Source organism: Ctenopharyngodon idella, chromosome 2 (assembly GCF_019924925.1).
Source record: "Ctenopharyngodon idella isolate HZGC_01 chromosome 2, HZGC01, whole genome shotgun sequence".
In the NCBI taxonomy this organism is placed as follows: domain Eukaryota; kingdom Metazoa; phylum Chordata; class Actinopteri; order Cypriniformes; family Xenocyprididae; genus Ctenopharyngodon; species Ctenopharyngodon idella.
Window position 1 is genome coordinate 16,872,352 of NC_067221.1, and position 27,338 is coordinate 16,899,689.

Sequence of the window (27,338 nt, forward strand, 5' to 3'; positions counted from 1 at the left end):
TTTACAATTGTGGATTCTTATGACAATAACTATTTATTCCTCATTACCTCATCAGTAGCAAAGCAAAGGAAGAGATATGTGTGAGGATAAATTATTTACACTGTGCTGATTTAAATTAGAAGAGTATCCTAATTATTGTATGTCTTTGTCCTCAGGTTGGAAAAGTGCTCAATTACAGCGATCCCATTATCCTGTTCCTGTTTCTCCTCACGTTCACTGTGGCCACTATCATGCAGTGCTTTCTGATGAGTGTATTCTTCAATAAGGCCAACCTGGCTGCGGCTTGCAGCGGCATCATCTACTTCACCCTGTACCTCCCTCACATCTTCTGTTTCGCCTGGCAGGACCGCATTACCAAGAATATGAAGTTAGCCGTGGTGAGTACACTATGGTGTTCTACTTCTCTTCAATTCGATCCAATCTCAAATGCCAGCATTCAAAACCCCTAGAAATTGGTTATTCTCAACCAGGGGGCCAGGGATCACTATAGGGGGCCTTAGCAAACTGCCAAAGGGCCCTCAAGATGACTAAATAGTTTTAAATTTAGATTAATCAAAGATTATATTAAAAATAATCAAACTGTAATCATAAAGTAAAATGCTAAAACACATAAAATAAAATATGTAAATGTGTAACAGCAATGTATTTCATATATAATACTATAGTATAATAAAACAATAAATAATAAAATACAAAAAATATTTTTTTTCTCCCTTTAATAACTTGTTTTTAATTGAAGAACATAAACTTCTAAAGTCACATCATTGTGATCAGTTAATTTAATATATCAATACTCCCACAAGCAGCTTTGTCAAAATTACAGCAGAAATAGTCCATATGTGAATCTGGACCACAAAACCAGTCATAAGTTGAACTTGAGATGTATACATTTATACTGAATAAATAAGCTTTCCATTGATGTATGGTTTGTTAGGATAGGACACTATTTGGCCGAGATACCACTGTAGTAATTTGGAAATGTGATATTCCAAAGGAATTATTATTTCTGGTTTTGGTTTAAGAGTAAAGCAATGAAATGTTTATTTAGTAGTTAATGTTCCTATGCATATGGGTGAATTAAAAGAAAAAAAAAGAAGTCCTGCGTGACTTACGTAAATATACCCATATACACTACAGTGATGTGAAGAGAATAAAATCCTGCTGCGTTGTTTGAAATCAGCTCTAACGTCTCCAGTCTATTCGTTGTTCAAGGGACAAATTATCACAACCACTATTTGAAAATCTGGAATCTGAGGGTGCAAAAAAAAAAAAACACCTTTAAAATTGTCTAAATGAAGTCCTTAATGCATATCCACTCACAAAAATATATTTTTATATATATTTATGGTAGGACATTTACAACATACCTTCATGGAACATGATCTTTACTTAGTATCCTAATGATTTTTGGCATAAAAGAAAAATCGATAATTTTGACCCATACAACGTTTTGTTGGCTATTGCTCCAAATATACCCGTGCGACTTATGACTGGTTTTGTGATCCAGGGTCACATATTGGGTAGCTTTCTAATATTGTGTTGAACCAAGGGAGGCCTTCAAGTCAAATAGGTTGAGAACCACTGTTATAAATGTAATTAGCATGAAATCTTATTTCATTTAGAAACTATTTAAATTTAGAAAGTCATTCATTTTTATTTGGACTTTACATCTGAGTGGTCAAAATGGCTCTTGCATGTAATTAAAGTTTGGTGAAACAATCCTCCTTTTCCAGAGCTTTCTGTCTCCAGTGGCCTTTGGTTTTGGGACAGAGTATCTATCCCGCTATGAGGAGCAAGGCCTGGGTCTGCAGTGGGACAATATTGGTACAAGTCCTCTAGAGGGTGATGAGTACTCCTTCTTCACTTCTATTCGGATGATGCTATTGGATGCAGTTCTTTATGCTGTTTTGGCTTGGTATCTCGACAATGTCTTTCCAGGTCAGTTTCTTACAAAGCACTGCACTGAATGTTGCTAAACTACTGTAAAAGAAAGCTTACTTTGTTCCATTGGCTTTTCAGGCCAGTATGGCATCGGTCGGCCATTTTATTTTCCTCTACAGCCCTCGTACTGGGTGAAGCTGACACCTTCACCCTCACAGAATCCAGATCCAGGTATGGTTAATTGTTTACACCTGTTATAAACATCCATTTAGGATGATTCAATCACAAGTTGGCAGCAAAAAATACAGGTGTAAACAGGGCCTATTAGATTCATTTTGTTTCATCTGTAGGCCCTGAGAAGCCTCTGGTAAATAACTTGGAGAAGCAGGAGGATGTTGAGCATGGGGGCCTTTCGCCAGAGCACAGGGAATGCAATGGTTCCCGCAGCAGCAAGAACTGCAAGCACAAGGAGAAACGAGAGAGGATGGAGAAGGAGAGAGAGCGGGAGGAGCAGTTAAAAACGCACGAAGAGATTCAACAAGAGGAGATCCATCCTGTGCACAACGGTAAGGGTGCCAGTTGGGTTGTGTTATTTACAAATTTGAATACTTTCAGTTTCAAAAAGACTGCAGAATTGTAAGTGTCAAAGAAACTTAATTCTAAATCCAAAGGAATTTATATAACTGTTTGAACCATAGGTGCAGTTTTAACGGTTGAGGGTTACAAATTTACATGTCAAATGTTGAGTTTCTTTGATTTGTGCTTCACTAATTTCCTTTAACTGTCATTCCGATTAAAATGTCAATGAATGAATTGATCTTTAGAGTATTCCTGTACTACAATATATAAACTTCTGTAGTACCTGTATATGAACCCAAACCTGTTATACTGTCAGTTATCTGTCTGGTTTAGTGTCCGTATGGGTATTTTATTGCAGGAAATCCATTTTTTGAGCCAGAGCCAGAGGGTCTGTTAATAGGAGTCTCAGTACAGGACTTGGTGAAGGTGTATTCCAGGAACTCAAGACCTGCAGTGGACTGTCTCAGCATGAACTTCTATGAGGACCAGATCACTTCTTTCCTGGGTCACAATGGGGCTGGAAAGACCACCACTTTGTACGTCCTTACCTTCACTTTACCTTTGATGATAATTTCCATCTAGTTTGTGACATTTTGGACACATTTCTCATATATGTACTTGCACTGTCGCAGGTCCATATTGACTGGGTTGTTTCCGCCCACCTCTGGAACGGCTTACGTATATGGGAGGGACATTCGTACAGAAATGGACGCCATACGACAGTCGTTGGGCATGTGTCCACAGTACAACATCCTCTTCAACCAGTGAGCACTCTTTCTTTGCAAGTGGATATACCATTATAAATACTGCAATCTGATATGTATGTTTCATTTTATTTCACTCAGTCTGACAGTAGAGGAGCATATTCTCTTCTACTCTCTGATGAAGGGACGTGAGCGCAAGGAGGCCGAGCAGGAGGTTGAGGACATGCTGGAGGACCTGGGATTGCCTCATAAACGAGACGAGGAAGCACAGAACCTCTCTGGTGGGTCTGAATGTGAACCTGAGATGATAATCTGGTTATCTGCAATCTGTTATTAAGGGGTCTTAGAGTTTGCCCACTCTGGATCTGTGTTTTAGACAGATACTTAAAAGCCAGGGAGACAGGGGGTATTGGAGGTAAGCTTCTTATTTGGAGCTGATCTGGGTTAGGGATAAAATGAAGCTTCTTCTATAAGGTAAACATGGAAATGATGTTGCCTTGGTGGTAACGATGATTAGCCTGAGATAAATGCAAGCGTGTTTGTACACTATAATGTTCAAAAGATTTGGGTCAGTAAGAATGTTTTGTTTTTGAAAGAGATTAATACTTTTTTTTTAAGCAAAGATGCATCAACTTGATGCAAAAAAGTGTCAGTAAAGATATTTCTGATGTCACAAAAGATTTATATTTTTAATAAATGCTGTTCTTTTGAACTTTCTATTCATCAAAGAATACTGAAAAAGGAAATAAATGATATTTTAAAATATATTAAAACAGAAAACCGTATTTATGTAAGATTTTTAAAGCACAGACATGAACTGACAGAACACATTATCTCAGAATTACTTATGTTTTACTCTGAGGCAAAGAACAGGCTTGCATAATGATTGTGCCTGTTTCAAATGTTCCAACGTTATTTCCTGAGACAATTCCTGTGTCATTTTGCCTTAAATATCTCTGATTGTACCCACAGTATCTGCATTTTTTTAGTGCTTTTTTACTTGTACATCAAGCACTAATGTTTATAAAGTCAGTGTTTTAAACAATTTGTTTCTACTCTGACAATAAGGGGGTATGCAGAGGAAGCTGTCGGTGGCGATGGCTTTCGTAGGCGGTTCTAAGGTGGTGATATTGGATGAGCCAACGTCAGGAGTTGATCCATACTCCAGACGCTCCATTTGGGACCTGCTACTGAAGTACCGCACAGGTACTGCCACCTTCTGGCCAAAGAAAACATTGCAGGGTTAAAAAGTCAATCACTGCGAGAGACTTTGTTGTACAGCTGCTCGTGCAATAATATACAAATCGGATCCTCCTGTTGTTAAATATCTGTATGATCTCTTTTTCTCTCTCTTTACACATACACTTCATTCAGGCCGCACAGTAATACTGTCCACTCATCACATGGACGAGGCAGACCTGTTAAGTGACAGAGTGGCCATTATCTCTAAAGGGAAATTACACTGCAGTGGCTCTCCTCTCTTTCTGAAAAACTGCTTTGGAGTGGGTTTCTACCTCACGCTGGTGCGTCGCATTAAAGACCAGCGCAAAAAGGAGGTGAGACTTCTTTTTCCCATGTTGTTGATTACGGCAAAACACCATGGGTGAATATAGAGTAAAAATTTTAACTAAAATATATCACCATACTGATAAACCACCACAATACTTCCCCAGTTGATAATCACTGTAAAATTAAGATAATTGTTTTGTATTACAAGTTTTCTGAAATGTTGTACTTAAATATGCAAATTAGGCATTATCTAATTAAAAATGCTCTAATTTGCATACATATCTTTCACAGAAATATGAGCATTTGATAAAGCCAGGTTCAGAATTCTTGTTTCATTTTGTTGAGATATTAGAGTTAACAATTTTTTTAAATTTTTTTTTATCATAAATCAGAAAGTACAATTTAAAGGATTAGATCACTTTCAAATGAAAATTACCCCAAGCTTTCCTTATCCTCAAGCCATCCTAGGTGTATATGACTTTCTTCTTTCTTATGAACACAATCAGAGAAATATTAATAAATATCCTGATGCATCTGAGCTTTATAATGGCAGTGAGCAATACCATTGAGTATGAAGCTCAAGAAAGTGCCTCCATCCACATCCATCCATCATAAACGTACTCCACACGGCTCCGGGGGGGTTAATAAAGGCCTTCTGAAGCGAATCGATGCATTTGTGTAAAAAAATATTGATATTTAACAAGCTATGAAGTGAAATATCTAGCTTCCGCCAGACCGCCTTCTGTATTCAAGTTACGAAAAAAAAAACGGAACTGGCGTTGCGTCAGTTAAACTTTTCTGTAAGTTGAATAGGGAAGGCGTAGGACGTAGGTAAGCTTTTTGAACTGTGAGAGGTGTTGGGCTTTCTTCCAGCTTTCTTCTGGCAAAAGCTAGATATTTTACTTCATAACTTGCCTTTATAACTTCATAAAGGCATCGCTTTGCTTCAGAAGGCCTTTATTAACCCCCTGGAGCCGTGTGGAGTACACTTTTATGATGGATGGATGGAGGCACTTTCTTCAGCTCATACTCGTTGGTATAGCTCACTGCCATTATAAAGCTCGGATGCGTCAGGATATTTATTAATATATCTATGATTATGTTCATCAGAAAGAAGAAAGTCATATACACCTAGGATGGCTTGAGGGTGAGTAAAGCTTGGGGTAATTTTCATTTGAAAGTGAACTAATCCTTAAGGAATAAAATGTTATATAAACCAATCAAATGTTTTATGAACAAACCCCTCTGTTAAAACCTTTAGAATATAGATAGGAATGAAACTGGATGTAAGTGCTACTGGAGTGGAGATATCATTTTGAGGAAGCAGCCTTTAAGGATATGTATTGTAATTGAAATCTACTGACACAAATAGATAAAATGTAATAAAATACACACTTTAATGTCTATTTTGGATATTTTCTCTTCACTACTCTGAAAAAAGACATGTTATGGAAGCAAAATAGCCCAGCATCTCATGCAAGAAAAAGCAATGGTTTTGTCTGTAATGTCTTGCCTTAAGGATGAAGTAATTACATACTTTTATCTAGTTTGTGTATTTTTTGTTTGTTTGTTTGTTTGTTTGTTTTTAAAAACTATATCACAATCCACAGCTGTGCTTTGGATGTGTTCTTTAGGAGTTCTTTGACTGTCATGATACAACTGTTACTGTAAAGCACACAGACACACTGACTTATGGTGCTTAAATGGGCAACACAGGTTTAAACAAACTTAAAAGTATTAAACTTCACCATATAACCTCACAGTTTGTGCTGCGGACATGAATGGTACCTCAAAAATTGATTAGCAGGCGTATTACACTTTATCACACTTACTATTTTGGCTTAATGAATGATAATATGAGCTGGAAAAACCTATGTTATTGTGACGTATATATGAGTGAAATGGCTACTTGAACGATAAAAAAAATGTAGGACAGGACTTGGTTTTGTCCATCAGAAATTGATTGATTGTTGTCATTTGCTAAGTGATGTGATCTTATGTAAGTGACAGGTTGCTGGAAGGGAGGGATTATTGTCCCTCCAGAGAACACGTCATCAGAGAGGAGAAGAGATTATAGAGGAAAACCCCTAAAAATAACATAAATGCCTGGAATGTGGTTCTTAAAACTACAGTATTTTGACTATGTCCAATAAGAGTTCTTCACCTGTGCTCCTCAGAATGAATGCGACTGTGCATCCGAATGTTCCTGCACCTGCTCCACCTGCACTAGATATAAAGAAGAGAGTCAGGCACTACAGCCTGAGAGAACACTGGACGGTCAGTGGACTAACAGCTCAAAATATACAGTGATATCATTTCTTCAAAAATTAATATTTTTTTTCTCTCTCTCCACACAGGGAATGTTGAGAGCATCACTACTCTGATTCATCACCATGTACCTGAGGCGAAGCTGATTGAAATGATCGGTCAAGAGATGACCTATCTGCTCCCAAATAAGGGTTTTAAATATCGTGCATATGCCAGCCTTTTCCGAGAACTGGAGGAAACATTGGCTGACATGGGCCTCAGTAGCTTTGGCATATCTGACACATCACTGGAGGAGGTTGAACAACATTTCTTTCTGCATGCAATTCTTTCTTTATGCTAGCAACCATTACCATCAGTGATACCAGTCAACAGACTGTTGCTTTTGTGTTTAAATTTTGTGTATAATTTAATATCCATTTATGGGTATTAATTATATATATATATTGGTTGTTACTGTGCAAAAGTTGCTGTATAGATGTGTGATCACTAATGATTTAAAAAACTGTGTTGTATGTATTTAGATCTTTCTGAAAGTTACAGCAGATGGAGAGGCAGCCAACAGCTCTGTTACACCAGGTAAAAATCCTCATATTATCTGTATTTACAACCATAATACCCGAAATTCATCTCAAGTTAATTAATCTCATAAAGTCCTGTACTTTCCATAAACCAGTAGTTTATAACCCTGTGTTTGACTGTGTCAAACTACCCCCTCAGAGCAATGGATGCTACAACAGAGGAAAAATGGCAATGGTTTCTTGAGAGAAAGAGAGGCTACGAGTAAAGTTGAAGGTGAATCGAGATCCCAGATCTCAGCTTTGCTTAGCACTCATGCTAAGAAGCTAACAGGGTGCTAAAGGGTTTGATTGAGGTGCTATGCTTTATGTAGAGATAAAGCTTCTTGAGATACAGTAGCTCTTGGCAGAAACCAGACCATCTTAGACCAATGTGAATTTCCATGCTGGTCCAGGCTGGTTTGTGCTGATTAGTGCTGGTCTAGCTGGTAAACCAGTCAGTTGTGCTAACTGATTGCCTGACAATGGTTCTCAGTTAAGCTAGTAAAAGAATGGGGCTTGCTTGTTAAAGCAACTAATGTGGTCTTGCTGGTTTGGAAGTTTGAGCTGGTCAGTTGTCTTAGCCAGGTGAGGACAAACCAGCAGCCAAAATATAATGCTGTTGAGGAGTTTTTACAGCAGGTCTAATTAGATTACACCCGTATCTGGTCTGGTTTACAGATGCTAATGGAATGGGGAGCCCACTGGAGTCTGACAACAGTGCTGGTAGAGCCTCCAAGCAAGTTAAAGGCATTAGCCTGGTACTCAAACAGTTCCACGCTCTTCTGGTCAAGAGATTTCACCATGCCACACGCAGCCACAAAGATTTCCTTGCACAGGTAAGGTGAAGTTTGCGGACACAGTGTTATGAAAATGAGAAAATTTCACCCAAAAAGGATAATTTTGCCATCATTTACTTACCTTTATGCTGTTTCAAACTCCTATGACTTTCTTTCTTCTGTGGAACCCAAAAGTACAATTTCTGAAAAATATTCTAGCCACTTATTTGATGCCATGTTTTTTTTCTAGAATAGACAATAAGCAAATGTTTTCTTTACATTTTGCTTTTTTTGTAGATTGTTTTGCCAGCCAGTTTTGTCCTTATTTCTTTGGTCTTCACTATGATTGTCCCACCATTTGGAGAGTATCCTAGTCTGACCCTCACTCCATGGATGTACGGACCACAGTTTACCTTCATCAGGTGAGATCAGCTGTTTAGAGTCTAATGGCGTTTTTTACTCCTGTAGATTGTTTGCTTTATTCCAAAACAAGGATGTTGTGATTTCTTCTTGGTTCGGTTTGCTTTCACAAGGCAACATTTCTAAATGGACCAAAATTTGTTATTACGAGTCAAGTGCGAGTAAACTCTCCTCTCATTGGTCAGCGTGCACCTGTTTATGTTCCAGGATTTGGCTCATAGCAGTCATCAGTCAGGGTGGATAGACAACAGCTCCGCAGGCTGATTGTGGCTTTCTTTGCAGCTGTCATTACATTACTTTATCATTTTTAACAAGAATCAAGGCTTTGTATTTTAATGTGTTTTCGACATTTGTTCTGAAATATTTTATATATGTTTGTCTGACCAAATTTCAATAAAGCATTTCACTTCGTCTTTGCTCCAGCTTAACCCATGTTTCATTTTGAGAGGCATTAGCAAAATGTAATTACCTGTCATACAGCCTGGTTCGTTGGTTCGTCAGGTCGGATTATTTCTCACCACTCCAAAATTTGTTTGCAATCGGGCCGAGACCACCTTGTTTGTTCGTGCAATCTCGGACCAATTATTTTGGTGCGGATCCAAGCACAATTGCCATGTTCACATATGCCTAACCAAACTGAACTAATGGAGAAAACACACCAGGTTCTGAAACAACCAAGCCAGATGTGAAAACACTCTAAGAATCTGCTTATAAAGTAGTTTGTATGTTTTCATGGGAGATAAATTCCTCACTGGTCTTCTGTATTTCAGTAATGAGCAGCCATCACACCCAAAAATGAAGCACTTCATACAGACGTTGCTGAAGGACCCTGGCATGGGAACACGCTGTATGGCAAATCAGCCCTTGGAGTGAGTTTGGAAGTTTTGTCTGAAGGGGTTTTGAAACTACACTATGAGCATACTTTAATCATTTTGAGATTTACACTGGAGAATATATTGAGCCAGTGTACACCCATCCAGTTCTGATTTATGCGATTACTTCTTCAAATACAAAGTTATGTCATGAAACTCTAGATGGTGCAGGCTGTTAAGTCTAAAAACCAGTGTTGAGCAGCAAGCAGGTATTTGAAGCTGCTGGTGTCTCTGGAGTCTCAAGAACCTCTCCATGCAGGCTGGCAGTTATGTGTAAAATTGTATTTTAGCCACCACTAACTCAACACTGGGTTTTTTTTTTATAGCTGCCCATTTCATACAATTAACTTGTTTGACAGAAACTTAATAAGCCTTTATCTAACCGAGTTCTGCTGTGCTCTAAATCACTCACAAATCTTATGATAGTTCAATAATCTGCATTCAGTCTTCACACAATATTAGTTGTTTTCATGCCTTTTGCACAACATTGCACCATTTCATGCTTTCATCTTCAGAAAGATCTTTCTTCCTCCCCATATTGCATGAGAACTGTGACTTGCTTAATAATGTGGAACAACCTCTAAGTAGGGTTTCCATTTACCTAAGTACCTGGCAAATTATTTTGTCTGAGATTGATACCATTTATCTAAAAAGACATGGATAAATAAACAAACAAACACTTTCTTAGAAAAACTAAAATCTGAATGTTTATTGTACTGAAATCCTACTGATATGTCACTTGCATAATAATTTGGAATTTGGAATATATATATATATATATAAATAAAATATATATATATATGTAGTGTGTGAATAACTTTTGGTTTGACTATATATACAAACCCAATTCCAAAAAAGTTGGGACACTGTACAAATTGTGAATAAAAAAGGAATGCAAAAATCTCATAAACTTATATTTTATTCACAATAGAATATAGATAACATATCAAATGTTGAAAGTGAGACATTTTGAAATGTCATGCCAAATATTGGCTCATTTTGGATTTCATGAGAGCTACACATTCCAAAAAAGTTGGGACAGGTAGCAATAAGAGGCCGGTTAAATGTTAAATGTACATATAAGGAACAGCTGGAGGACCAATTTGCAACTTATTAGGTCAATTGGCAACATGATTGGGTATAAAAAGAGCCTCTCAGAGTGGCAGTGTCTCTCAGAAGTCAAGATGGGCAGAGGATCACCAATTCCCCCAATGCTGCGGCGAAAAATAGTGGAGCAATATCAGAAAGGAGTTTCTCAGAGAAAAATTGCAAAGAGTTTGAAGTTATCATCATCTACAGTGCATAATATCATCCAAAGATTCAGAGAATCTGGAACAATCTCTGTGCGTAAGGGTCAAGGCCGGAAAACCATACTGGATGCCTGTGATCTTCAGGCCCAAGTTGTTATCAGCGCTCAGTTCAGAAGCCTGCATCTCTGATGGAATGGGGTTGCATGAGTGCGTGTGGCATGGGCAGCTTACACATCTGGAAAGGCACCATCAATGCTGAAAGGTATATCCAAGTTCTAGAACAACATATGCTCCCATCTAGACGTCGTCTCTTTCAGGGAAGACCTTGCATTTTCGAACATGACAATGCCAGACCACATACTGCATCAGTTACAACATCATGGCTGCGTAGAAGAAGAATCCGGGTACTGAAATGGCCAGCCTGCAGTCCAGATCTTTCACCCATAGAAAACATTTGGCGCATCATAAAGAGGAAGATGCGACAAAGAAGACCTAAGACAGTTGAGCAACTAGAAGCCTGTATTAGACAAGAATGGGACAACATTCCTATTCCTAAACTTGAGCAACTTGTCTCCTCAGTCCCCAGACGTTTGCAGACTGTAAAAAGAAGAGGGGATGCCACACAGAGGTAAACATGGCCTTGTCCCAACTTTTTTGAGATGGGTTGATGCCATGAAATTTAAAATCAACTTATTCTTTCCTTAAAATGATACATTTTCTCAGTTTAAACATTTGATATGTCATCTATGTTGTATTCTGAATAAAATATTGAAATTTGAAACTTCCACATCATTGCATTCCTTTTTTATTCACAATTTGTACAGTGTCCCAACTTTTTTGGAATCGGGTTTGTGTATATATATATATATATATATATATATATATATATATATTATATTATATGTGAATTTGTGCTCACAGGAACCTCTTCACCTGCTTAAACACAACCTCTGATTGGGAAGTTCCTCCAGTGTCTCCTGAGGTCACAAACATCTTATTGAGTCCCGCATGGGATACAAGAAACCCCTCCCCTTCCTGTGAGTGCAGCACTGATACAAAGCTCACTATGCTGCCTGTCTGTGCAGCTGGAGCTGGAGGACTGCCACCACCACAGGTCAGGATCAGATGGAACTGATATACTTTAATCGCAATTATAAAGATCTAGGCAGTGGGTTTAATAATGTTTTGTTTTTGTTGTTGTTGCTCTGATGTAGAGAAAAGAGCCAACGGGGGACATTTTGCTCGACATGACAAACAAAAACATCTCTGACTACTTAGTGAAGACTTACCCCACGCTCATCAAGACCAGGTGAGCTGTTATAAAAATTTCAGTGTGTTAGTAGTGTTAGTATTCATTTCATTTTGTATAATGACAACTTGTATAATGACTGCTGTTTTCCTTTTATGCAGCTTGAAGAGCAAATATTGGGTGAATGAACAAAGGTAAAATTTCTGTCTTTTATTATTTAGTTGTTTGGATGTTTGATGTGGTTGCCGATATGGATATGAAACAATCAAACAGTTGAAACATATCTGTGGAAAACCCACACATCATAATCAAAGGATTTCTTTTTTGCAGAATGCCTCAGGATTTTACTTCATTACGGCCGAAAAAAAAAAAAAAAAAATACTTGACATGTCCTTCAGTGTGACATGATATACATATCTAAAATGTTTTTAAACACCATTTTGCTAATTCTTTTGTAATTATGCTGATTTTCTATTGATTTTTTTTTTTTTACTGAATTTTTTTTACTTTTAATTTGTCTTACCGCATGACCATTTAACATAGCAAAGTCGATAGTAGAAGCACAATTAAATTGTATACTAAAATGTTGATAATAAAAATTAATGGACATAATATGCATCTGTGTTTATAACAAAAATACACCAGTGCGAAATGTTAATGTGCAAAAATTATGTATTGATAATACTCTCACACAACAAATAGTGGACACAATAACTAAGGAATCTTTAAAAATATGCTTGACTAAAAACCCAATTTTACACAGGTATGGTGGACTCTCTGTTGGTGGACAACTACCGATTCTCGATGTAGACCCTGAGATGATCCAGAACATTTTTTCCCAGCTTGGACGGATGATGAATATTACAGGGGTATTATATTGTGTACTACACATAAACGATCATGAGATTTTGATGAGAGGCACTTAAATATATTACTTTCTATTCTGAACACATAACATATACACTATTGAATGATTTCTTCTCCTTAGGGTCCCTATTCAAAGTCAGCCATGAATGAATTAGGAACCTTCTTGCACTACATGGAGAGTGAATACAATGTTAAGGTAAGTTAAACCACCTATTTAACAATACAATATCCCAAAATGTGTTTGGACACTTAAGCCATGAATAAAAATGTCTAAATGTCAAGGATCGTATTCTACTGACTTTATTTTGCTCCTGGTCCCCTAACTTGTCACAGGTGTGGTATAATAACAAAGGCTGGCACGCCATGGTCTCCTTCATGAACATAGCAAACAACGCCATTCTTCGTGCTTACCTGCCGCCTCACGCCAACCCATCAGAATACGGCATTACTGCCATCAACCACCCGCTCAACCTGACCAAAGAACAGCTCTCAGAGGTCACTGTGTGAGTGTCACATGTCACATTGAAATGTTTTTGACTGATAGGCTCAGTTTACATCATCCGTCTTGATGCTCAGCACTAAATACAGGTGTAAACGGGGTCCAAAATGTTTTGTAATCCTACTCATTTGTCAATCGACCACTGTACTAAAACAAGGGGTTTTAATCTTAATCTGACATTCAGTTAATAGTGATGTATGAGGTGATGTACACTACCATTCAAAAGTTTGGGGTCGGTACGCTTTAATTATTTATAATACATTATTTATAATTAATAATTTATAATATAATAATATTATAATATAATTCATAATATAATAATTATTTATAATATAATAATATTTATGTCTCTTATGCTCACCAAGGCTGCATTATTTGATCAAAATGGCAGTAAAAATAGTAATATTGTGAAACATTTTTACAATATAAAATATCTGTTTTCTATTTTAATGTAGTTTAAACTGTAATTTATTCCTGTGATGAATTTTCAGCAGTCATTTATCCAGTCTTCAGTGTCACATGATCCTTCAGAAATCATTCTAATATGCTGATTTGCTGCTCAAGAAACATTTCTTATTATTATCAAAGTTGAAAACAGTTCTGTCATGACAACTCTCGAAGTGTTTGGCATGGTAATGGGTATGACAATGTTGACATGTTTTTTTTTTTTTTTGGTGGAATAGAGCTGCTACGCTTCTGCTTTTATTGCTGCTGATGCTGTAGGTTATTGCTGCTGCTGCAGAGCAAGTACGGGACTTGCTACTGCCAATACATACACAACACACTGCTGTGAGCAAGTAAGACATGCTGCTGCTGTACAATATAGCGTACATGAATTACCCGTAGCAGATCGACACTGGTGGAGCTGGAGAAGGTGGAGGGTTTCTGAAGTGCACTGCACTGCTAAGGCAATGCTACCAAAGTATTTTGAAGGTTGAGCACGTAAGCTCATTGACTACTTGTAGAACAGGAACCAATCAGCTGTGCTCTATAGATAACGATGTAATTACCAGCAGGTTGAGTAAAGGACCTATTAGCCTGCGCCATCTAGAGTTTCATGACAGAACTTTTTTGTGCATTTGTGCTGCTTAATATTTTTGTGGAAACTGTGATACTTTTTTTCTAGCATTCCTTGATGAATAGAAAGTTTAAAAGAACAGCATTTATTTGATTTTTTGTAACATTAAATATTGTACTGTCCCTTTTGATCAATTTAATTTATCTTTAAAGGTTTAGTTCACCCAAAAATGAAAATTGTCATTAATTACTCACCCTCATGTCGTTCTACACACGTAAGACCTTCATTCATCTTCGGAACACAAATTAAGATATTTTTGATAAAATCCGATGGCTCAGTGAGGCCTGCATTGCCAGCAAGATAATTAACACTTTCATATGCCCAGAAAGCTACTAAAAACATATTTAGTACAGTTCATGTGAGTACAGTGGTTCAACCGTAATATTATAAAGCTACGAAAATACTTTTCAACAATATCTAGTGATGGGCGATTTTAAAACACTGCTTAGAAGCTTTACGAATCTTTTGTTTCGAATCAGTGGTTCGGAGCACCAAAGTCATGTGATTTCAGTAAACGAGGCTTTGTTACGTCACAAGTGTTTCGAAATTTCAATAGTTCACATGACTTTGGCAGTTTGATACGCGATCCGAACCACTGATTCGAAACAAAAGATTCATAAAGCTTCGAAGCTTCATGAAGCAGTGTTTTGAAATCAGCCATCACTAGATATTGTTGAAAAGTCATTATTTTTTTTATTTTTTTTTGGTGCACAAAAAGTATTCTCGTCGCTTTATAATATTAAGGTAAAACCACTGTAGTCACATGAACTTGTTTTAAATATGTCTTTAGTAGCTTTCTGGGCATTGAAAGTGTTAATTATCTTGTTGGCAATAGAGGCCTCACTGAGCCATCGGATTTTTTTATCAAAAAATATCTTATTTTGTGTTCTGTAGATGAATGAAGGTCGTAAGGGGGTGGAACGACATAAGGGTGAGTAATAAATGACAGAATTTTCATTTCTGGGTGAACTAACCCTTTAAATCTTACTAACCCCAAACTTTTGAATGGTAGTGTATGTAGTCATGGAATCAGAAACATCGAAATCTGATACACATTATTTCAAGTGTACTCCTGTTTTCATACATAAATGTAAATACTGTATGACTGTGTGAATAATGTTTTTTAAGTAAAAAGTGTAGTATAAGACTGCTTTTCATTCCGGACAGTCTCGCCACATCAGTGGATGCAGTGGTGGCCATCTGCGTCATCTTTGCCATGTCCTTCATCCCAGCCAGCTTTATCCTTTACCTCATTCAGGAACGTGTCACCAAGGCCAAACATCTGCAGTTTGTTAGTGGAGTCAGTCCTGTGGTCTACTGGGTCGCCAACTTTTTCTGGGACATGGTGAGATTTATCGGCATTGTGTGTTAACAAGGACAGTTCTGTAAAATGTCCATCATTAGTCATTGCGAAATGTTTTTGGAATGCTGCTTGATTGCTCATATCTCATTCGTTTGTTTGTGCTAGATGAACTACTCTGCCAGCACAGTGATGGTTGTGGCCATTTTTGTGGCTTTTGATAAGAAGTGCTACACATCACCCACAAATCTGCCAGCGCTGGTCGCTCTGCTTTGTCTCTATGGGTCAGTCAGCGGCTTATGTAGATTGCCATTGACTTGAGAAAATCAGCTCAAGCACAACAGTGATTTTTCTTTCGCTCTTCACTATGCAGGTGGTCAGTGACGCCCATGATGTACCCCATGTCCTACATGTTCAATGTCCCCAGCACGGCGTACGTGTCCCTCTCCTGCATCAACCTTTTCATTGGTATCAACAGTAGCGCCATTACCTTCATCTTAGAGCTCTTTGAAAACAACAGGGTATAATTACATTTTTATTCACAATATTTGTTGTTGTTTGTTTTTATATAAAATTATAATATAGTACCTTTAAGTCACAATAATGAAAGACATCTTTGCTTATAAATCCATATTTACAAATCTCGTATTGCTTATTTTGTAGTAATTGCTTGTGTTTTTTCTTCACAAACCCTTCAGTCTCTACTAATGTTTAATGAGGTGTTGAAGAAGGTGCTACTGGTCTTCCCTCACTTCTGTCTCGGTCGAGGTCTCATTGATATGGCCATGAACCAGGCCGTGACTGATGTCTACGCCCGATTTGGTATGTCCGTCTATTAGCAAGACCTAGTAATGATAGGTTGATTGTTATGTAAAATCTGTCACCTCAAATAAAAGTAAATGTCCTTACTCAGTCCATTCAAACTGACAGTACCAAAGCTGATTTTAATGAAATTTCTAGCAATAATCATGTATATCTTTGAAAATTAAGTATGTAAGTAAAAAAATGCATGTCTAAAATGCTGAAAACATTCCATCACTCGTCTAAATATAATTGAATTGCATCTTCTTCACTCAGAACTCATACAATATTTTTCCTGTAAAACACAAAAAGAATTATCTTCAAGATGTCAGTAGCTGTTTTCCACACTCTAATCCCTGGTCTATTAAAAACGTCTCGGTTACGAATGTAACCCTCGTTCCCTGAAGGAGGGAACGGAGACGTACGTCAGTAGTGACCGACGAATTGGGATATCGCTAGAGAGCCCTATCAGTTTTGAGTGAACTACAACAGGCCAATGGAGTTGGCGTGCGATATTTGCATAATGCGCACCGCCCCCGCCAGGTGGTATAAATAGGGGAGCAGATGCCATCGCACTCTATTTTTCACTGAGGAGACAATCTAGTCCGCACTACATCGAGGGTACAGCAACTGTGGCGACGGGACGAGGGTTACATACGTAACCGAGATGTTCCCTTTCAGTCGGTCACGTTCGACGTACGTCAGTAGTGAATGACGAATTGGGATCCGAAATAAAGCGCCACAGTATGAACCCCTTCCAGTGCCCAGCGCAAGCTCTAGCCACCCGGCGCACCAGTGGGACGGGGAAGGGGGCGAGCTTACGCCGAGAGAGTCTACTGCTGTTCCGACATACCCACTAAGTAAACTAGACTACACTGGGGAAGCAAACCCGTAGGAGATGCTGCGGAGACCACTACCCACCCGTAGGGGAGGAATTTACGTGGAGAGTACACATATGGACTGGCCGTGGGCAGTACTCCACCTGGGTAGGGGGAGACTCATCTGACAGGTGACAGCAGAGCTGGCTCTGCTAGGGAAAGACACGGGCTCGCCGTAGGGAGTTGACCGTGGACAAATACACACATGGGACCACTCACGTGGAGGGGTCACGACATGTGGAACCCAGCCAAACGTCAACGTCGGTGACGGAGGTTTGGCCTGGCATCAGACACTCAGCAATGTCCGAGCCGAAGGAGGAGGCGGAGGAACTCGACAGGGTTCGCCAAGCGGGGAACTCGACTGGAGTAAAAAGGATGCACGTATCCGGCCCAGGGGGCGGGAGTGGCATTGCAAGCCGACACTAGAACGGGCTCTTCGCGTCTACCGGCTGGTGGAAGCGAGTACACGGGAAGATACCGGTTCTACACGAAGGCTATAGAATCTAGCGAACGTGTTAGGTGTCGCCTAGCCCGCAGCTCTACAGATATCTGTCAGCGAGGCGCCGTGCGCCAGCGCCCAGGAAGAGGCCACTCCTCTGGTGGAGTGGGCTCTCAACCTGAGCGGGCAAGGCACGCCCTGGGACTCATACGCCAGGGCGATGGTGTCCACTATCCAGTGGGCCATCCTCTGCTTGGAGACAGTCTTTCCCTTCTGCTGGCCTCCGTAACAGACAAAGAGCTGATCTGAGGTCCTGAAGCTTCGCGTTCTGTCCACGTACAGGCGCAGAGCGTGGACGGGACAGACCAAAGCTAGGGCTGGGTCTGCCTCCTCCGAAGGCAGCGCTTGCAGGTTCACTACCTGATCTCGAAAGGGAGTGGTAGGAACCTTGGGCACATATCCAGGCCGGGGTCTCAGGATAACGTGAGAGTCACCGGGCCCGAATTCCAGGCACGATTCGTCAACCGAAAATGCGTGCAGGTCCCCTACCCTCTCCCGCAAGCGGTAGATCACTATGCACATCACTATGCAGTTGATGGTAAATCGCTAGGGAAGCACGATCTGATCGTCAGGTTCTTGAGGTGCCAGAGGGTGCCCCGTCTCTGAGTCAGGAGGTCCTTCCTCAGAGGAATGGGCCAGGGAGGTGCTGTCGTGAGGAGCGTGAGGTCCGAGAACCAGGTCCGAGTTGGCCAGTATGGAGCCACTAACAAGACCTGCTCCTCAACCTCCCTGACTTTGCACAGGAGCTGTGCGAGAAGGCTTACTGGGGGAAACGCATATTTGCGTAGGCCCCGGGGCCAGCTGATTGTCAGGGCATCCGTGCCGAGCGTGCCGCCGGTCAGGGAATAGAACAACTGGCAGTGGGCAGTCTCCGGGAAGGCAAACAGATCTATCTGTGCCTCGCTGAAGCGCTGCCAGATCAGCTGGACCACCTGGGGATGGAGTCTCCATTCGCCCGGCAGCGGAGGCTGCCGTGAGAGCTCGTCGGCTGCACGGTTGAGCACGCCTGGGACGTGAATGGCACGAAGCGACCTCAGATGCTTCTGACTCCATAGCAAGAGATGGTGGGCGAGTTGCGACATACGGCAGGACAGGCAGTTCGTTGCCACGGGGACACGGAACGTACCGCGCTGCCACGCCCATCTTGGGACCCGGCCGCGGAGCCAGTGTTGAAGCGGCCTCATATGAAGCAATCCGAGCGGCGTGACTGCGGCTGCGGATGCCATATGCCCCAGGAGCCTCTGAAAGAGTTTCAGTGGGGCCGCTGTCCTGCACTTGAGCGTACTCAGGCAGGTCAACACTGACTGGACGCGCTCCTCTGTGAGGCGCGCAGTCCGGGCAACCGAATCCAGTTCCATACCGAGATAAGAGATCCTCTGCCCGGGGGAGAGTTTGCTCTTGTCCCAGTTGACCCGAAGACCCAACCAACTGAGGTGAGCTAACACCATGTCCCTGTGTTCGCACAACTGCTCCCGCGAGCTGGCCAGGATGAGCCAGTCGTCGAGGTAGTTGAGGATGCGAACGCCCTGTTCCTTGAGGGGAACAATGGCCGCCTCCGCAATCTTCGTGAAGACGCGGGGCGACAGGGCCAGCGCGAGTCATACGGCAGGAGCGTAGACCACCCTGCAGCGGCCCGAAGTGGGGTCAGACTCTGCGAGGTGACAGTGTGAATGGGAGACGGCTGGGGCGCGGCCTCGACCATCACACTGGGACCTGCTGGCGAAGAGAGAGTGGGCTGCGAGTGGCAAGGCGGGGCCTCGCACACTGACAGCCGCAGTCTCTTGTGACCTGGAGGATTGGGAAACTGCTCTTCTTGTGATGAAGTGGGTACCGCTGGACTCCGGAGAGCCAGCGGCGGGACAGACAAATTCACAAATTCCCCCCGGTGGGAGAGACGATGGAGTCCTCTCCCGAAGAGCAGGAACCTTCACCTCCAGGTCGCCCGTCTCAGGGTCGCGTCTTCCTCGACCTCTTGCCACCTGGCTTGGCCTGAGCGGGCTGGGTGCCGCGTCCGCGACCGGCACCCTGCTGTTTGGCTGGTGTCGGCTGCTGCTTTGCCGTCTTAGCAGGGGCGGAGGACGACGCAGGCGGGCGCCCTCGGCGACGAGCGGGCTGAGGCTGTGCGGCCGGCGGCGGGGTGGAGGCAGCAGTGGACCGCCGGGGCAGGACGTGTTTAATAGCCTCAGCCTGCTTCTGGGCGGCAGAGAACTGCTGGGCGAAGCTCTCTACCGCGTCGCCGAAAAGGCCGACCTGTGATATGGGGGAGTCCAGGAACCGATATTTGTCGGTATCCCTCATATCAGCAAGGGTCAGCCACAGGTGGCGTTGCTGGACCACAAGCGTGGCCATCGCCTGACCAACAGAACGTGCCGTCACCTTAGTCGCCCGGAGGGTGAGGTCCGTGGCGGCACGCAGCTCCCCAAGCAGCTGCTGGTCAAGACCTCCCTGGGGCATTTCCATCAACGCTTTTGCCTGATGAACTTGCAAAAGGGCCATGGTATGCAGGGCGGAGGCAGCCTGTCCGCAAGCTCTGTCAAGCCTGACGAGAATTTACAGGCCCGGGATGGCAGACGCGTCTTACCGCGCCAGCCGGAGGCCGTTAGACACAGTTGCATCGCAACAGACCTCTCGACTGGGGGAATCAGTGTATATCCCCTAGCCTCCCCGCCATCCAGGTTGGTGAAGGCGGACGAGGGACCAGGTCTCGCACGAACGCTATAGGGCGTCCGCCAGGACCTGGTCACCTCATCATGCACCTCCAGGAAGAATGGCATCGGGGTGGGGCGCTGGGGACCATCATCGAGCCGAGAAGGTTCGGGACACGGTGGAGGGTTCCAGACGAGCCCGACCTTCTCGGCAGCCCGGGAAAGCATAGCCGTCAACTCAGGATCGGGCTCGGACAACGCTATGGTCCTGGAGGGAGGTAACGCAGCCGAGTCCTCATCTCCCGAGGACTCTTGCTCACCTTCCGATGCCGCGATCGACATGCAGTCATCCGTCGGTGCTCCGAAAGAAACGGCTGGCCGCTCCGTAGAGGGACCAGCACGCTCAGTCGGCAGCACCACCGGTTGCAGTGAGGTAGAGGGGACAGGGGCCCGCGGAGCGGCGCTCGGCGGGGAAGCCCTGACCGTGATCCTCAGATCACCCTGCCTACACGCCGACGCACCGTCAACACTGCAATAGTCATGTTTCCACAATGAGCTGCTTCAGTGTGCTGAACGCCCAGGCACGTGATGCAGCGATTGTGGCCGTCAGCGGGGACCAATGAACGACCGCATCCAGTAACGCACAGACGAAATGACATCTTGAAAAAGACGCAGGGTTCGTCTGTGAAGCTCTTTTAGGAGGGGAAAATTCCGCTCTCTTGTGCTGAAGCACACAGGGAGTGTCACGATGTGTTCGGGTACACCACTCCCGAACACAACGGAGGAACCGGCCCAAATCGCAACAGACAACAAGCTTTCAAGCTCAGGCTCCTCGGGAAGCTCGCGACCTCGCTGAAGTGCTGTCACACCAACACAAGACGCTGTTTTCCTTCTCAAGGCTTGAAGAATTCACTCTGAAGTCTGAAAAGCTGGAACACAACTAGATGGCTCCGAAGCGAAAGACAGAGTGCGATGGCATCTGCTCCCCTATTTATACCACCTGGCGGGGGCGGTGCGCATTATGCAAATATCGCACGCCAACTCCATTGGCCTGTTGTAGTTCACTCAAAGCTGATAGGGCTCTCTAGCGATATCCCAATTCGTCGGTCACTACTGACGTACGTCGAACGTGACCAACTGAAAGGGAACATATTATATTATATTATATTATATTATATTATATTATTTTATGCTGACCTACAATGGAACCACTTGAGAGAGAACTGTCAGGAGACTTATTTCTTAGCACAAAAGAGGACAGTGGTACAAGAGGATTACCAAATCATTATTTTATGTGTGAAAATATAGCAAAAGTAACACAGAAATGTAAAAACAATGGACTTGTGACAATGCACCTGAAATCATCAGGCCTTCATTTTAAGCTTTCATTTAGTGATGAGGGATTTTTTTTGCTAGACAAAGAGCAGGAGGAATACCAAGCGAGTGTCTCAGAGCCAGCAAAAGCTATGAAAAAAGAAACTGTTTATCTCACAGAGTAAGATGCAGCCTGCAGAAATGACATGCATGGTTGTTGTTCTCACTGGAACTACATAATGTAGCCAAAGCACAATAAAGTCAGTTAGCCATTCCCAAAGCTCATATTTACAAAATATAGATTCTGGGAATCAATACTCTGGTCTCATGAGACCAAATCAATCATTTTGGATCTAACAGCATCCAAAAAGTTATGGTGTTGCTAGAGGAGGAGTACAGTGAGAAGTGCCTGGTTCCCACAGTAAAGTTCAGTGGTAGTAAAGCTCTGATATAAAGATGTATGAGTGCTGAAGGTGTGAAAGAGTTGTGCTTTATCAATGCTGTCATGAATTCCTACACCACTGTGTATTTTAATACACAAACTTGAAACAGAAGATGTTACCCTTTCCTCATTCCCTGCATTGTTGGGCATTTTTTCAACATGACAACGAGGATATGCATTCTCCCAAGGTGAAAAACCTTCTGTGGACATGTATTGCACTCAATCTTAAAACTCTTGAACGCCTGTGGGGGATTCTGTAGAGACGAGTTGAGCAACACTCCCCATTAAAGATCAGGGCATTTAAGGAGCTCATCATCCAGGAGTTAAACAGGACAGATGTGACAATTTGTCATGAACTTGTACACTCTGTGCCAAGAAGGGTCAGAGCAGTATATTCAAAATTATGGAGGGCATACTAAGTGCTAAAATATTATACATTTGTTGAATTAAATCTAGGGTGTACTCATTTCTGCAATCCTTAATTTAAACAAAATTGGCTAATTTATTTATTTTATGGGCTATTAATGACATATATTTCTCAGTTTTTATTATGTATAATGTATTATGTAAAGCGCTTTGAGTACCCAGAAAAGCACTATATAAATGTAAGGAATTATTATTATTATCATTATAATATGTTTAATACATTTTAGTTTTGCCATCTTTCCATGAATTGTATTAGTGATAATAAAGAAAATATATCTTTTGTATTTGTTCAGAGGGGGTGTACTCATTTATGCTGTGCACTGTATATATTATGTATTATGTATATATTAATATGTGACCCTGGACCACAAAACCAGTCATAAGTCGCAGGGGTATATTTGTAGTTATAGACAACAATACATTGTATGGGTCAAAATTATCGATTTTTATTTTGTGCCAAAAATCATTAGGATATTAAGTAAAGATCATGTTCCATGAAGATATTTTGTAAATTCCCTACCATAAATATATCAAAACTTTTTTTGTGTGAGTGGATATGCATTGCTAAGGACTTTATTTGGACAACTTTAAAGGCGATTTTCTCAATATTTTGATTTTTTTGCACCCTCAGATCAAAAAGTTGTATCTCGGTCAAATATTGTCCTATCCTATAATCCTAACAAACCATACATCAATGGAAATCTTATTTATTCATCTTTCAGATGATGTATAAATCTTATGACTGGTTTTGTGGTCTAGGGTCACATATTATTAATATTAGTATTAATATTATATATTATTATGTTCATAATTGGAGGTGTGCTGATTATTAACAACTGATTTTACTAATGGCTAAATGATATTTTCTCAAATGTGCTTGAACTTTTGTGTGTTTTGTAAGCCTGAGAAGGTCGATTGACGGAAACGTTGATCATTAAAATATTTTTGTGATTTTGCAAACTCGAGTAGTGTACAGGATTTATATTTTTCTAATGAATTAAAAGTTAAAATAAATAGCATTTATTCGAAATAGTAATGACTTTTAGAATGAAAAAAAAAAAAAACAACAACAACCATCAAACAAAAATCTTGCTGACCCCAAACTTTTAAACGGCAGTATATATAAATACTAAAAAAATTGCTAACACTGCTAATATAATGAAGTACTAAGTAGTTTCTTTTGTCATGTTTTATCTTGGTGCAGGGGAGGAGTTTTCCATGGATCCGTTCAGATGGGACTTTGTGGGGAAGAATCTCTTCTGTATGGCTGTGGAGGGTTTCGTGTATTTCATCTTTAACCTGGTCATCCAGTACAACTTTTTCCTTGATCTCTGGTGAGGGCGAAAAGAATATTTATATCCTCTGAGATTCTGCTCAGTACAGATTTTTACTCTACAACTGCAAAATACACATTAAAAGAAAAGTTAGCTGGAAAATGGGATCCGTTAATATTACTTTGTGTTTACTGTAGCTGTTAGGAAAATCCTAAAACAGCATATGATGTTAACTGTTACTTGTGTAGGGTGTCAGACCATGTGAGGAATCCAGTTAAAGATGAAGATGATGATGTAGCTCAGGAGAGAGAGCGCATTTACAAAGGAGGAAACAAGAATGACATCCTTCTAGTTCGAGACTTGTCAAAAGTAAGTGATCAGATGTATAAAAGATAAAAAAGAATATATTTTTGGAGTATATTTTGTAGCAATGTCAGTATTTTGAAGGACCTTTATTGCCATGCTGAAATGTGTGGTCTGATCTTAGACATACAGGCGCAGAAAACGACCAGCAGTGGACAGAATCTGCGTAGGAGTTCCAGCGGGGGAGGTAACACAAAAAAAAATCATTTGTAAACCATACTGCTGCTCTTTCAATTGAAATGAACCACTGAACAATGACGTGGAATTCAACTTAAATGTTTTTTGCAGTGTTTTGGGCTTCTTGGTGTAAACGGTGCAGGTAAAACCACAACCTTTAAAATGCTGACCGGAGACACCGATGTGACGTCAGGGGAGGCTTCAGTAGCTGGATACAGGTAGTGTACAATTCATAAGGAGCCACTAGTTGTGAACTTCCATTGGATGTTAATGCTAATCATGAACTGGGCTTTTCTTCAGTATTCTCACCAACATACTGGATGTGCACCAGAACATGGGCTACTGTCCTCAGTTTGATGCCATAGATGAACTGCTGACGGGGAGGGAGCACCTGTACCTGTACGCCCGCCTCCGAGGGATCCCTGAATCTGAGATTAGCAGAGTGAGACTCACAGTCTGACCACTCAATCACCTCCCACCCCTTACAGATCACATGACACGCACCAGGACAAAAACATAGTACACGACACTTGAACACATACTTGAGTGAAAGTAGAATTTTTTTCACTCTTCATTGTACACAAAAACTGAAATTCTTAAAGCATTCTGGTACAATCTGGTATGTTTTCTGTAGGTGGCAGAATGGGGCATTCAGAAGCTGGGTCTGTCTGAATATGCCGGAAACTGTGCTGGTACCTACAGCGGGGGCAACAAGAGGAAGCTGTCTACTGCTATTGCTATGATTGGCTGTCCTCCTCTAGTGCTCCTGGTATGTTTTTCCTAAGCATTCTCAGTGTCATTGCGCAAAAAAAACAAAACATTGGTGTAATGTAACCCTGTAAATGTGTGTAGGATGAGCCCACCACAGGAATGGACCCTCACTCCCGCCGGTTCCTGTGGACCGCCATTCTGAGTATCATCCGTGATGGGAGGGCAGTCATTTTGACGTCGCACAGGCAAGAATTTGATGTTAACCCAAGATTTCCCTAACAGGCTGCACTTTAATAATTAAAGAAGAATACAATTAGTCGCACTGTGTGTTTCAGAGTGAAGAGTGTCTTTGTTCATTTAACAGCTTATTCCAAGTTTTTAGAGTTCACAGTTCAATATGAGACGTTTTTCTGTGAAATGAAATACGGATGGGGTCTGCTACAAAAGTTACAAAGATTTAGTCAAGAATAGTGTGCGATCTTTTGTTATTTGATTAACATTAAAGTGCAGTTAATTAAACACAGTTAATAAACCACCGGTTTGTTATATCTGCCTTTTTCCTGCTATAGCCAATATGCCGATGGTTGTACATTGAGCAAAAATCGGCCGATTAAAAACCAGCAGATAAATATCAGCAGCCGATACATCGGTGCATCTCTAATATATGTATACATACTGAAAAAGTTAAGATACATTATCTGTTCACTTGCATGTTTATCTGTTTACTTCCTTGTATGACATGTTACCATTAACCAACATCAGAGAACATGTGAATGTGTTGTTAAATTTATTGAAATTTATACTTAAAATTTCAGGGGGACTTCAAGAGAATATTTTACATCTAAAGCTGACAAAAGTTTGGAATCCATGTGTGAATGCAATTACATGACATGCATAGTTTTTTTAGTGACTTGCCAAGTGTTCTTTAAATAAATAAAATTAAAATATTTTTTACATTATTAATTTATTTGTTTGTTTGTTTGCATATACAGTATGGAAGAATGTGAAGCTCTTTGTACTCGTTTGGCCATCATGGTCAACGGGACGTTTAAGTGTCTGGGCACAATCCAGCATCTGAAATACAAGTGAGTACGTTCTTTTGGAAAGTTTTATAAAAATTCAAGGATGCCATTTCCATATTACCACAGATCAACTTGTGTTCATTTGAACTTAATGTTCTTCCAGTGTTGAAGGGGTTCTATAATGCTTTTTTACATTTTCAACTTTATTAGTGTAATGTTGCTGACATTAAGCATGACAAAGTTCTGCAAAGTTACAAAGTCACTCCAAAGGGAGTTTTTCTCTATATCAGTAAGTGGTAACACTTTATTTTAGGGTCTTTTAAATAGTTGCTTATTTGCTTGCATGTTACTAGAATATTGGCTGTTTATTAGTACTTATTAAGCACATATTAATGCCTTATTCTACACGACCTTATTCTACATCCCTTAATCCTACCCAATACCTAAACTTAATAACTACCTTACTAACTATTAATAAGCAGTAAATTAGGAGTTTATTAAGGGAAAATTCATAGTTAATACTGAATATGTGTTCTCCATACTAAAGTGTTACCCAGTAAGCACTGTTTCTGAACTCCCTGAAACGGCTCAATTGTAGTCCTGAGTTTTCTTCCAGGAACGTATGTCACAATATCTCTCATTTAAATAATTACTTCCAAAACATATGCAAAAAAAAAAAAAAAAAGAAGAAGTGAGAGGCCTGGTTGAGTTGCATTAGGAGTGTGTTGAAACTTGTGGTTATGGTAAGTGGCATGACATTTCCGAAACACACTAGAAGCGATTGACCAATTACAACACAATGATCCAGCCGACCAATCAGAGCACATTGCGGCTTCATGGAGATAAGAATTAATCAGAGCATTACAGACAGACTGGGAAGAGAGGTGCTGCAACAGTGTCAAATATGTGAACAATAATGTGTTTTTTGAACACTCAAGCATGAAATCCTATTCTAGTAGACCCCAAAAACAAAATCA

General features: G+C 41.0%; 1 protein-coding gene across 1 annotated transcript in view; it reads left to right on the forward strand.

The window, feature by feature from the left end:
* The window catches only part of abca4b (ATP-binding cassette, sub-family A (ABC1), member 4b), a 55,054-nt gene that overhangs the window by 26,925 nt on the left and 791 nt on the right, over window positions 1–27,338 (forward strand). The window contains 34 exon segments of the mRNA XM_051875663.1: window positions 156–377; window positions 1,734–1,938; window positions 2,020–2,112; window positions 2,232–2,447; window positions 2,819–2,996; window positions 3,093–3,224; window positions 3,306–3,445; window positions 4,233–4,370; window positions 4,539–4,720; window positions 6,851–6,950; window positions 7,031–7,236; window positions 7,463–7,517; window positions 7,659–7,733; window positions 8,177–8,334; window positions 8,572–8,696; window positions 9,465–9,563; window positions 11,738–11,930; window positions 12,031–12,125; window positions 12,227–12,259; window positions 12,829–12,934; window positions 13,054–13,128; window positions 13,266–13,435; window positions 15,677–15,854; window positions 15,978–16,093; window positions 16,183–16,330; window positions 16,508–16,631; window positions 24,019–24,148; window positions 24,337–24,457; window positions 24,576–24,638; window positions 24,740–24,846; window positions 24,929–25,070; window positions 25,263–25,397; window positions 25,481–25,584; window positions 26,332–26,424. Of these exon segments, the coding sequence (XP_051731623.1) occupies window positions 156–377; window positions 1,734–1,938; window positions 2,020–2,112; window positions 2,232–2,447; window positions 2,819–2,996; window positions 3,093–3,224; window positions 3,306–3,445; window positions 4,233–4,370; window positions 4,539–4,720; window positions 6,851–6,950; window positions 7,031–7,236; window positions 7,463–7,517; window positions 7,659–7,733; window positions 8,177–8,334; window positions 8,572–8,696; window positions 9,465–9,563; window positions 11,738–11,930; window positions 12,031–12,125; window positions 12,227–12,259; window positions 12,829–12,934; window positions 13,054–13,128; window positions 13,266–13,435; window positions 15,677–15,854; window positions 15,978–16,093; window positions 16,183–16,330; window positions 16,508–16,631; window positions 24,019–24,148; window positions 24,337–24,457; window positions 24,576–24,638; window positions 24,740–24,846; window positions 24,929–25,070; window positions 25,263–25,397; window positions 25,481–25,584; window positions 26,332–26,424 (4,457 nt within the window).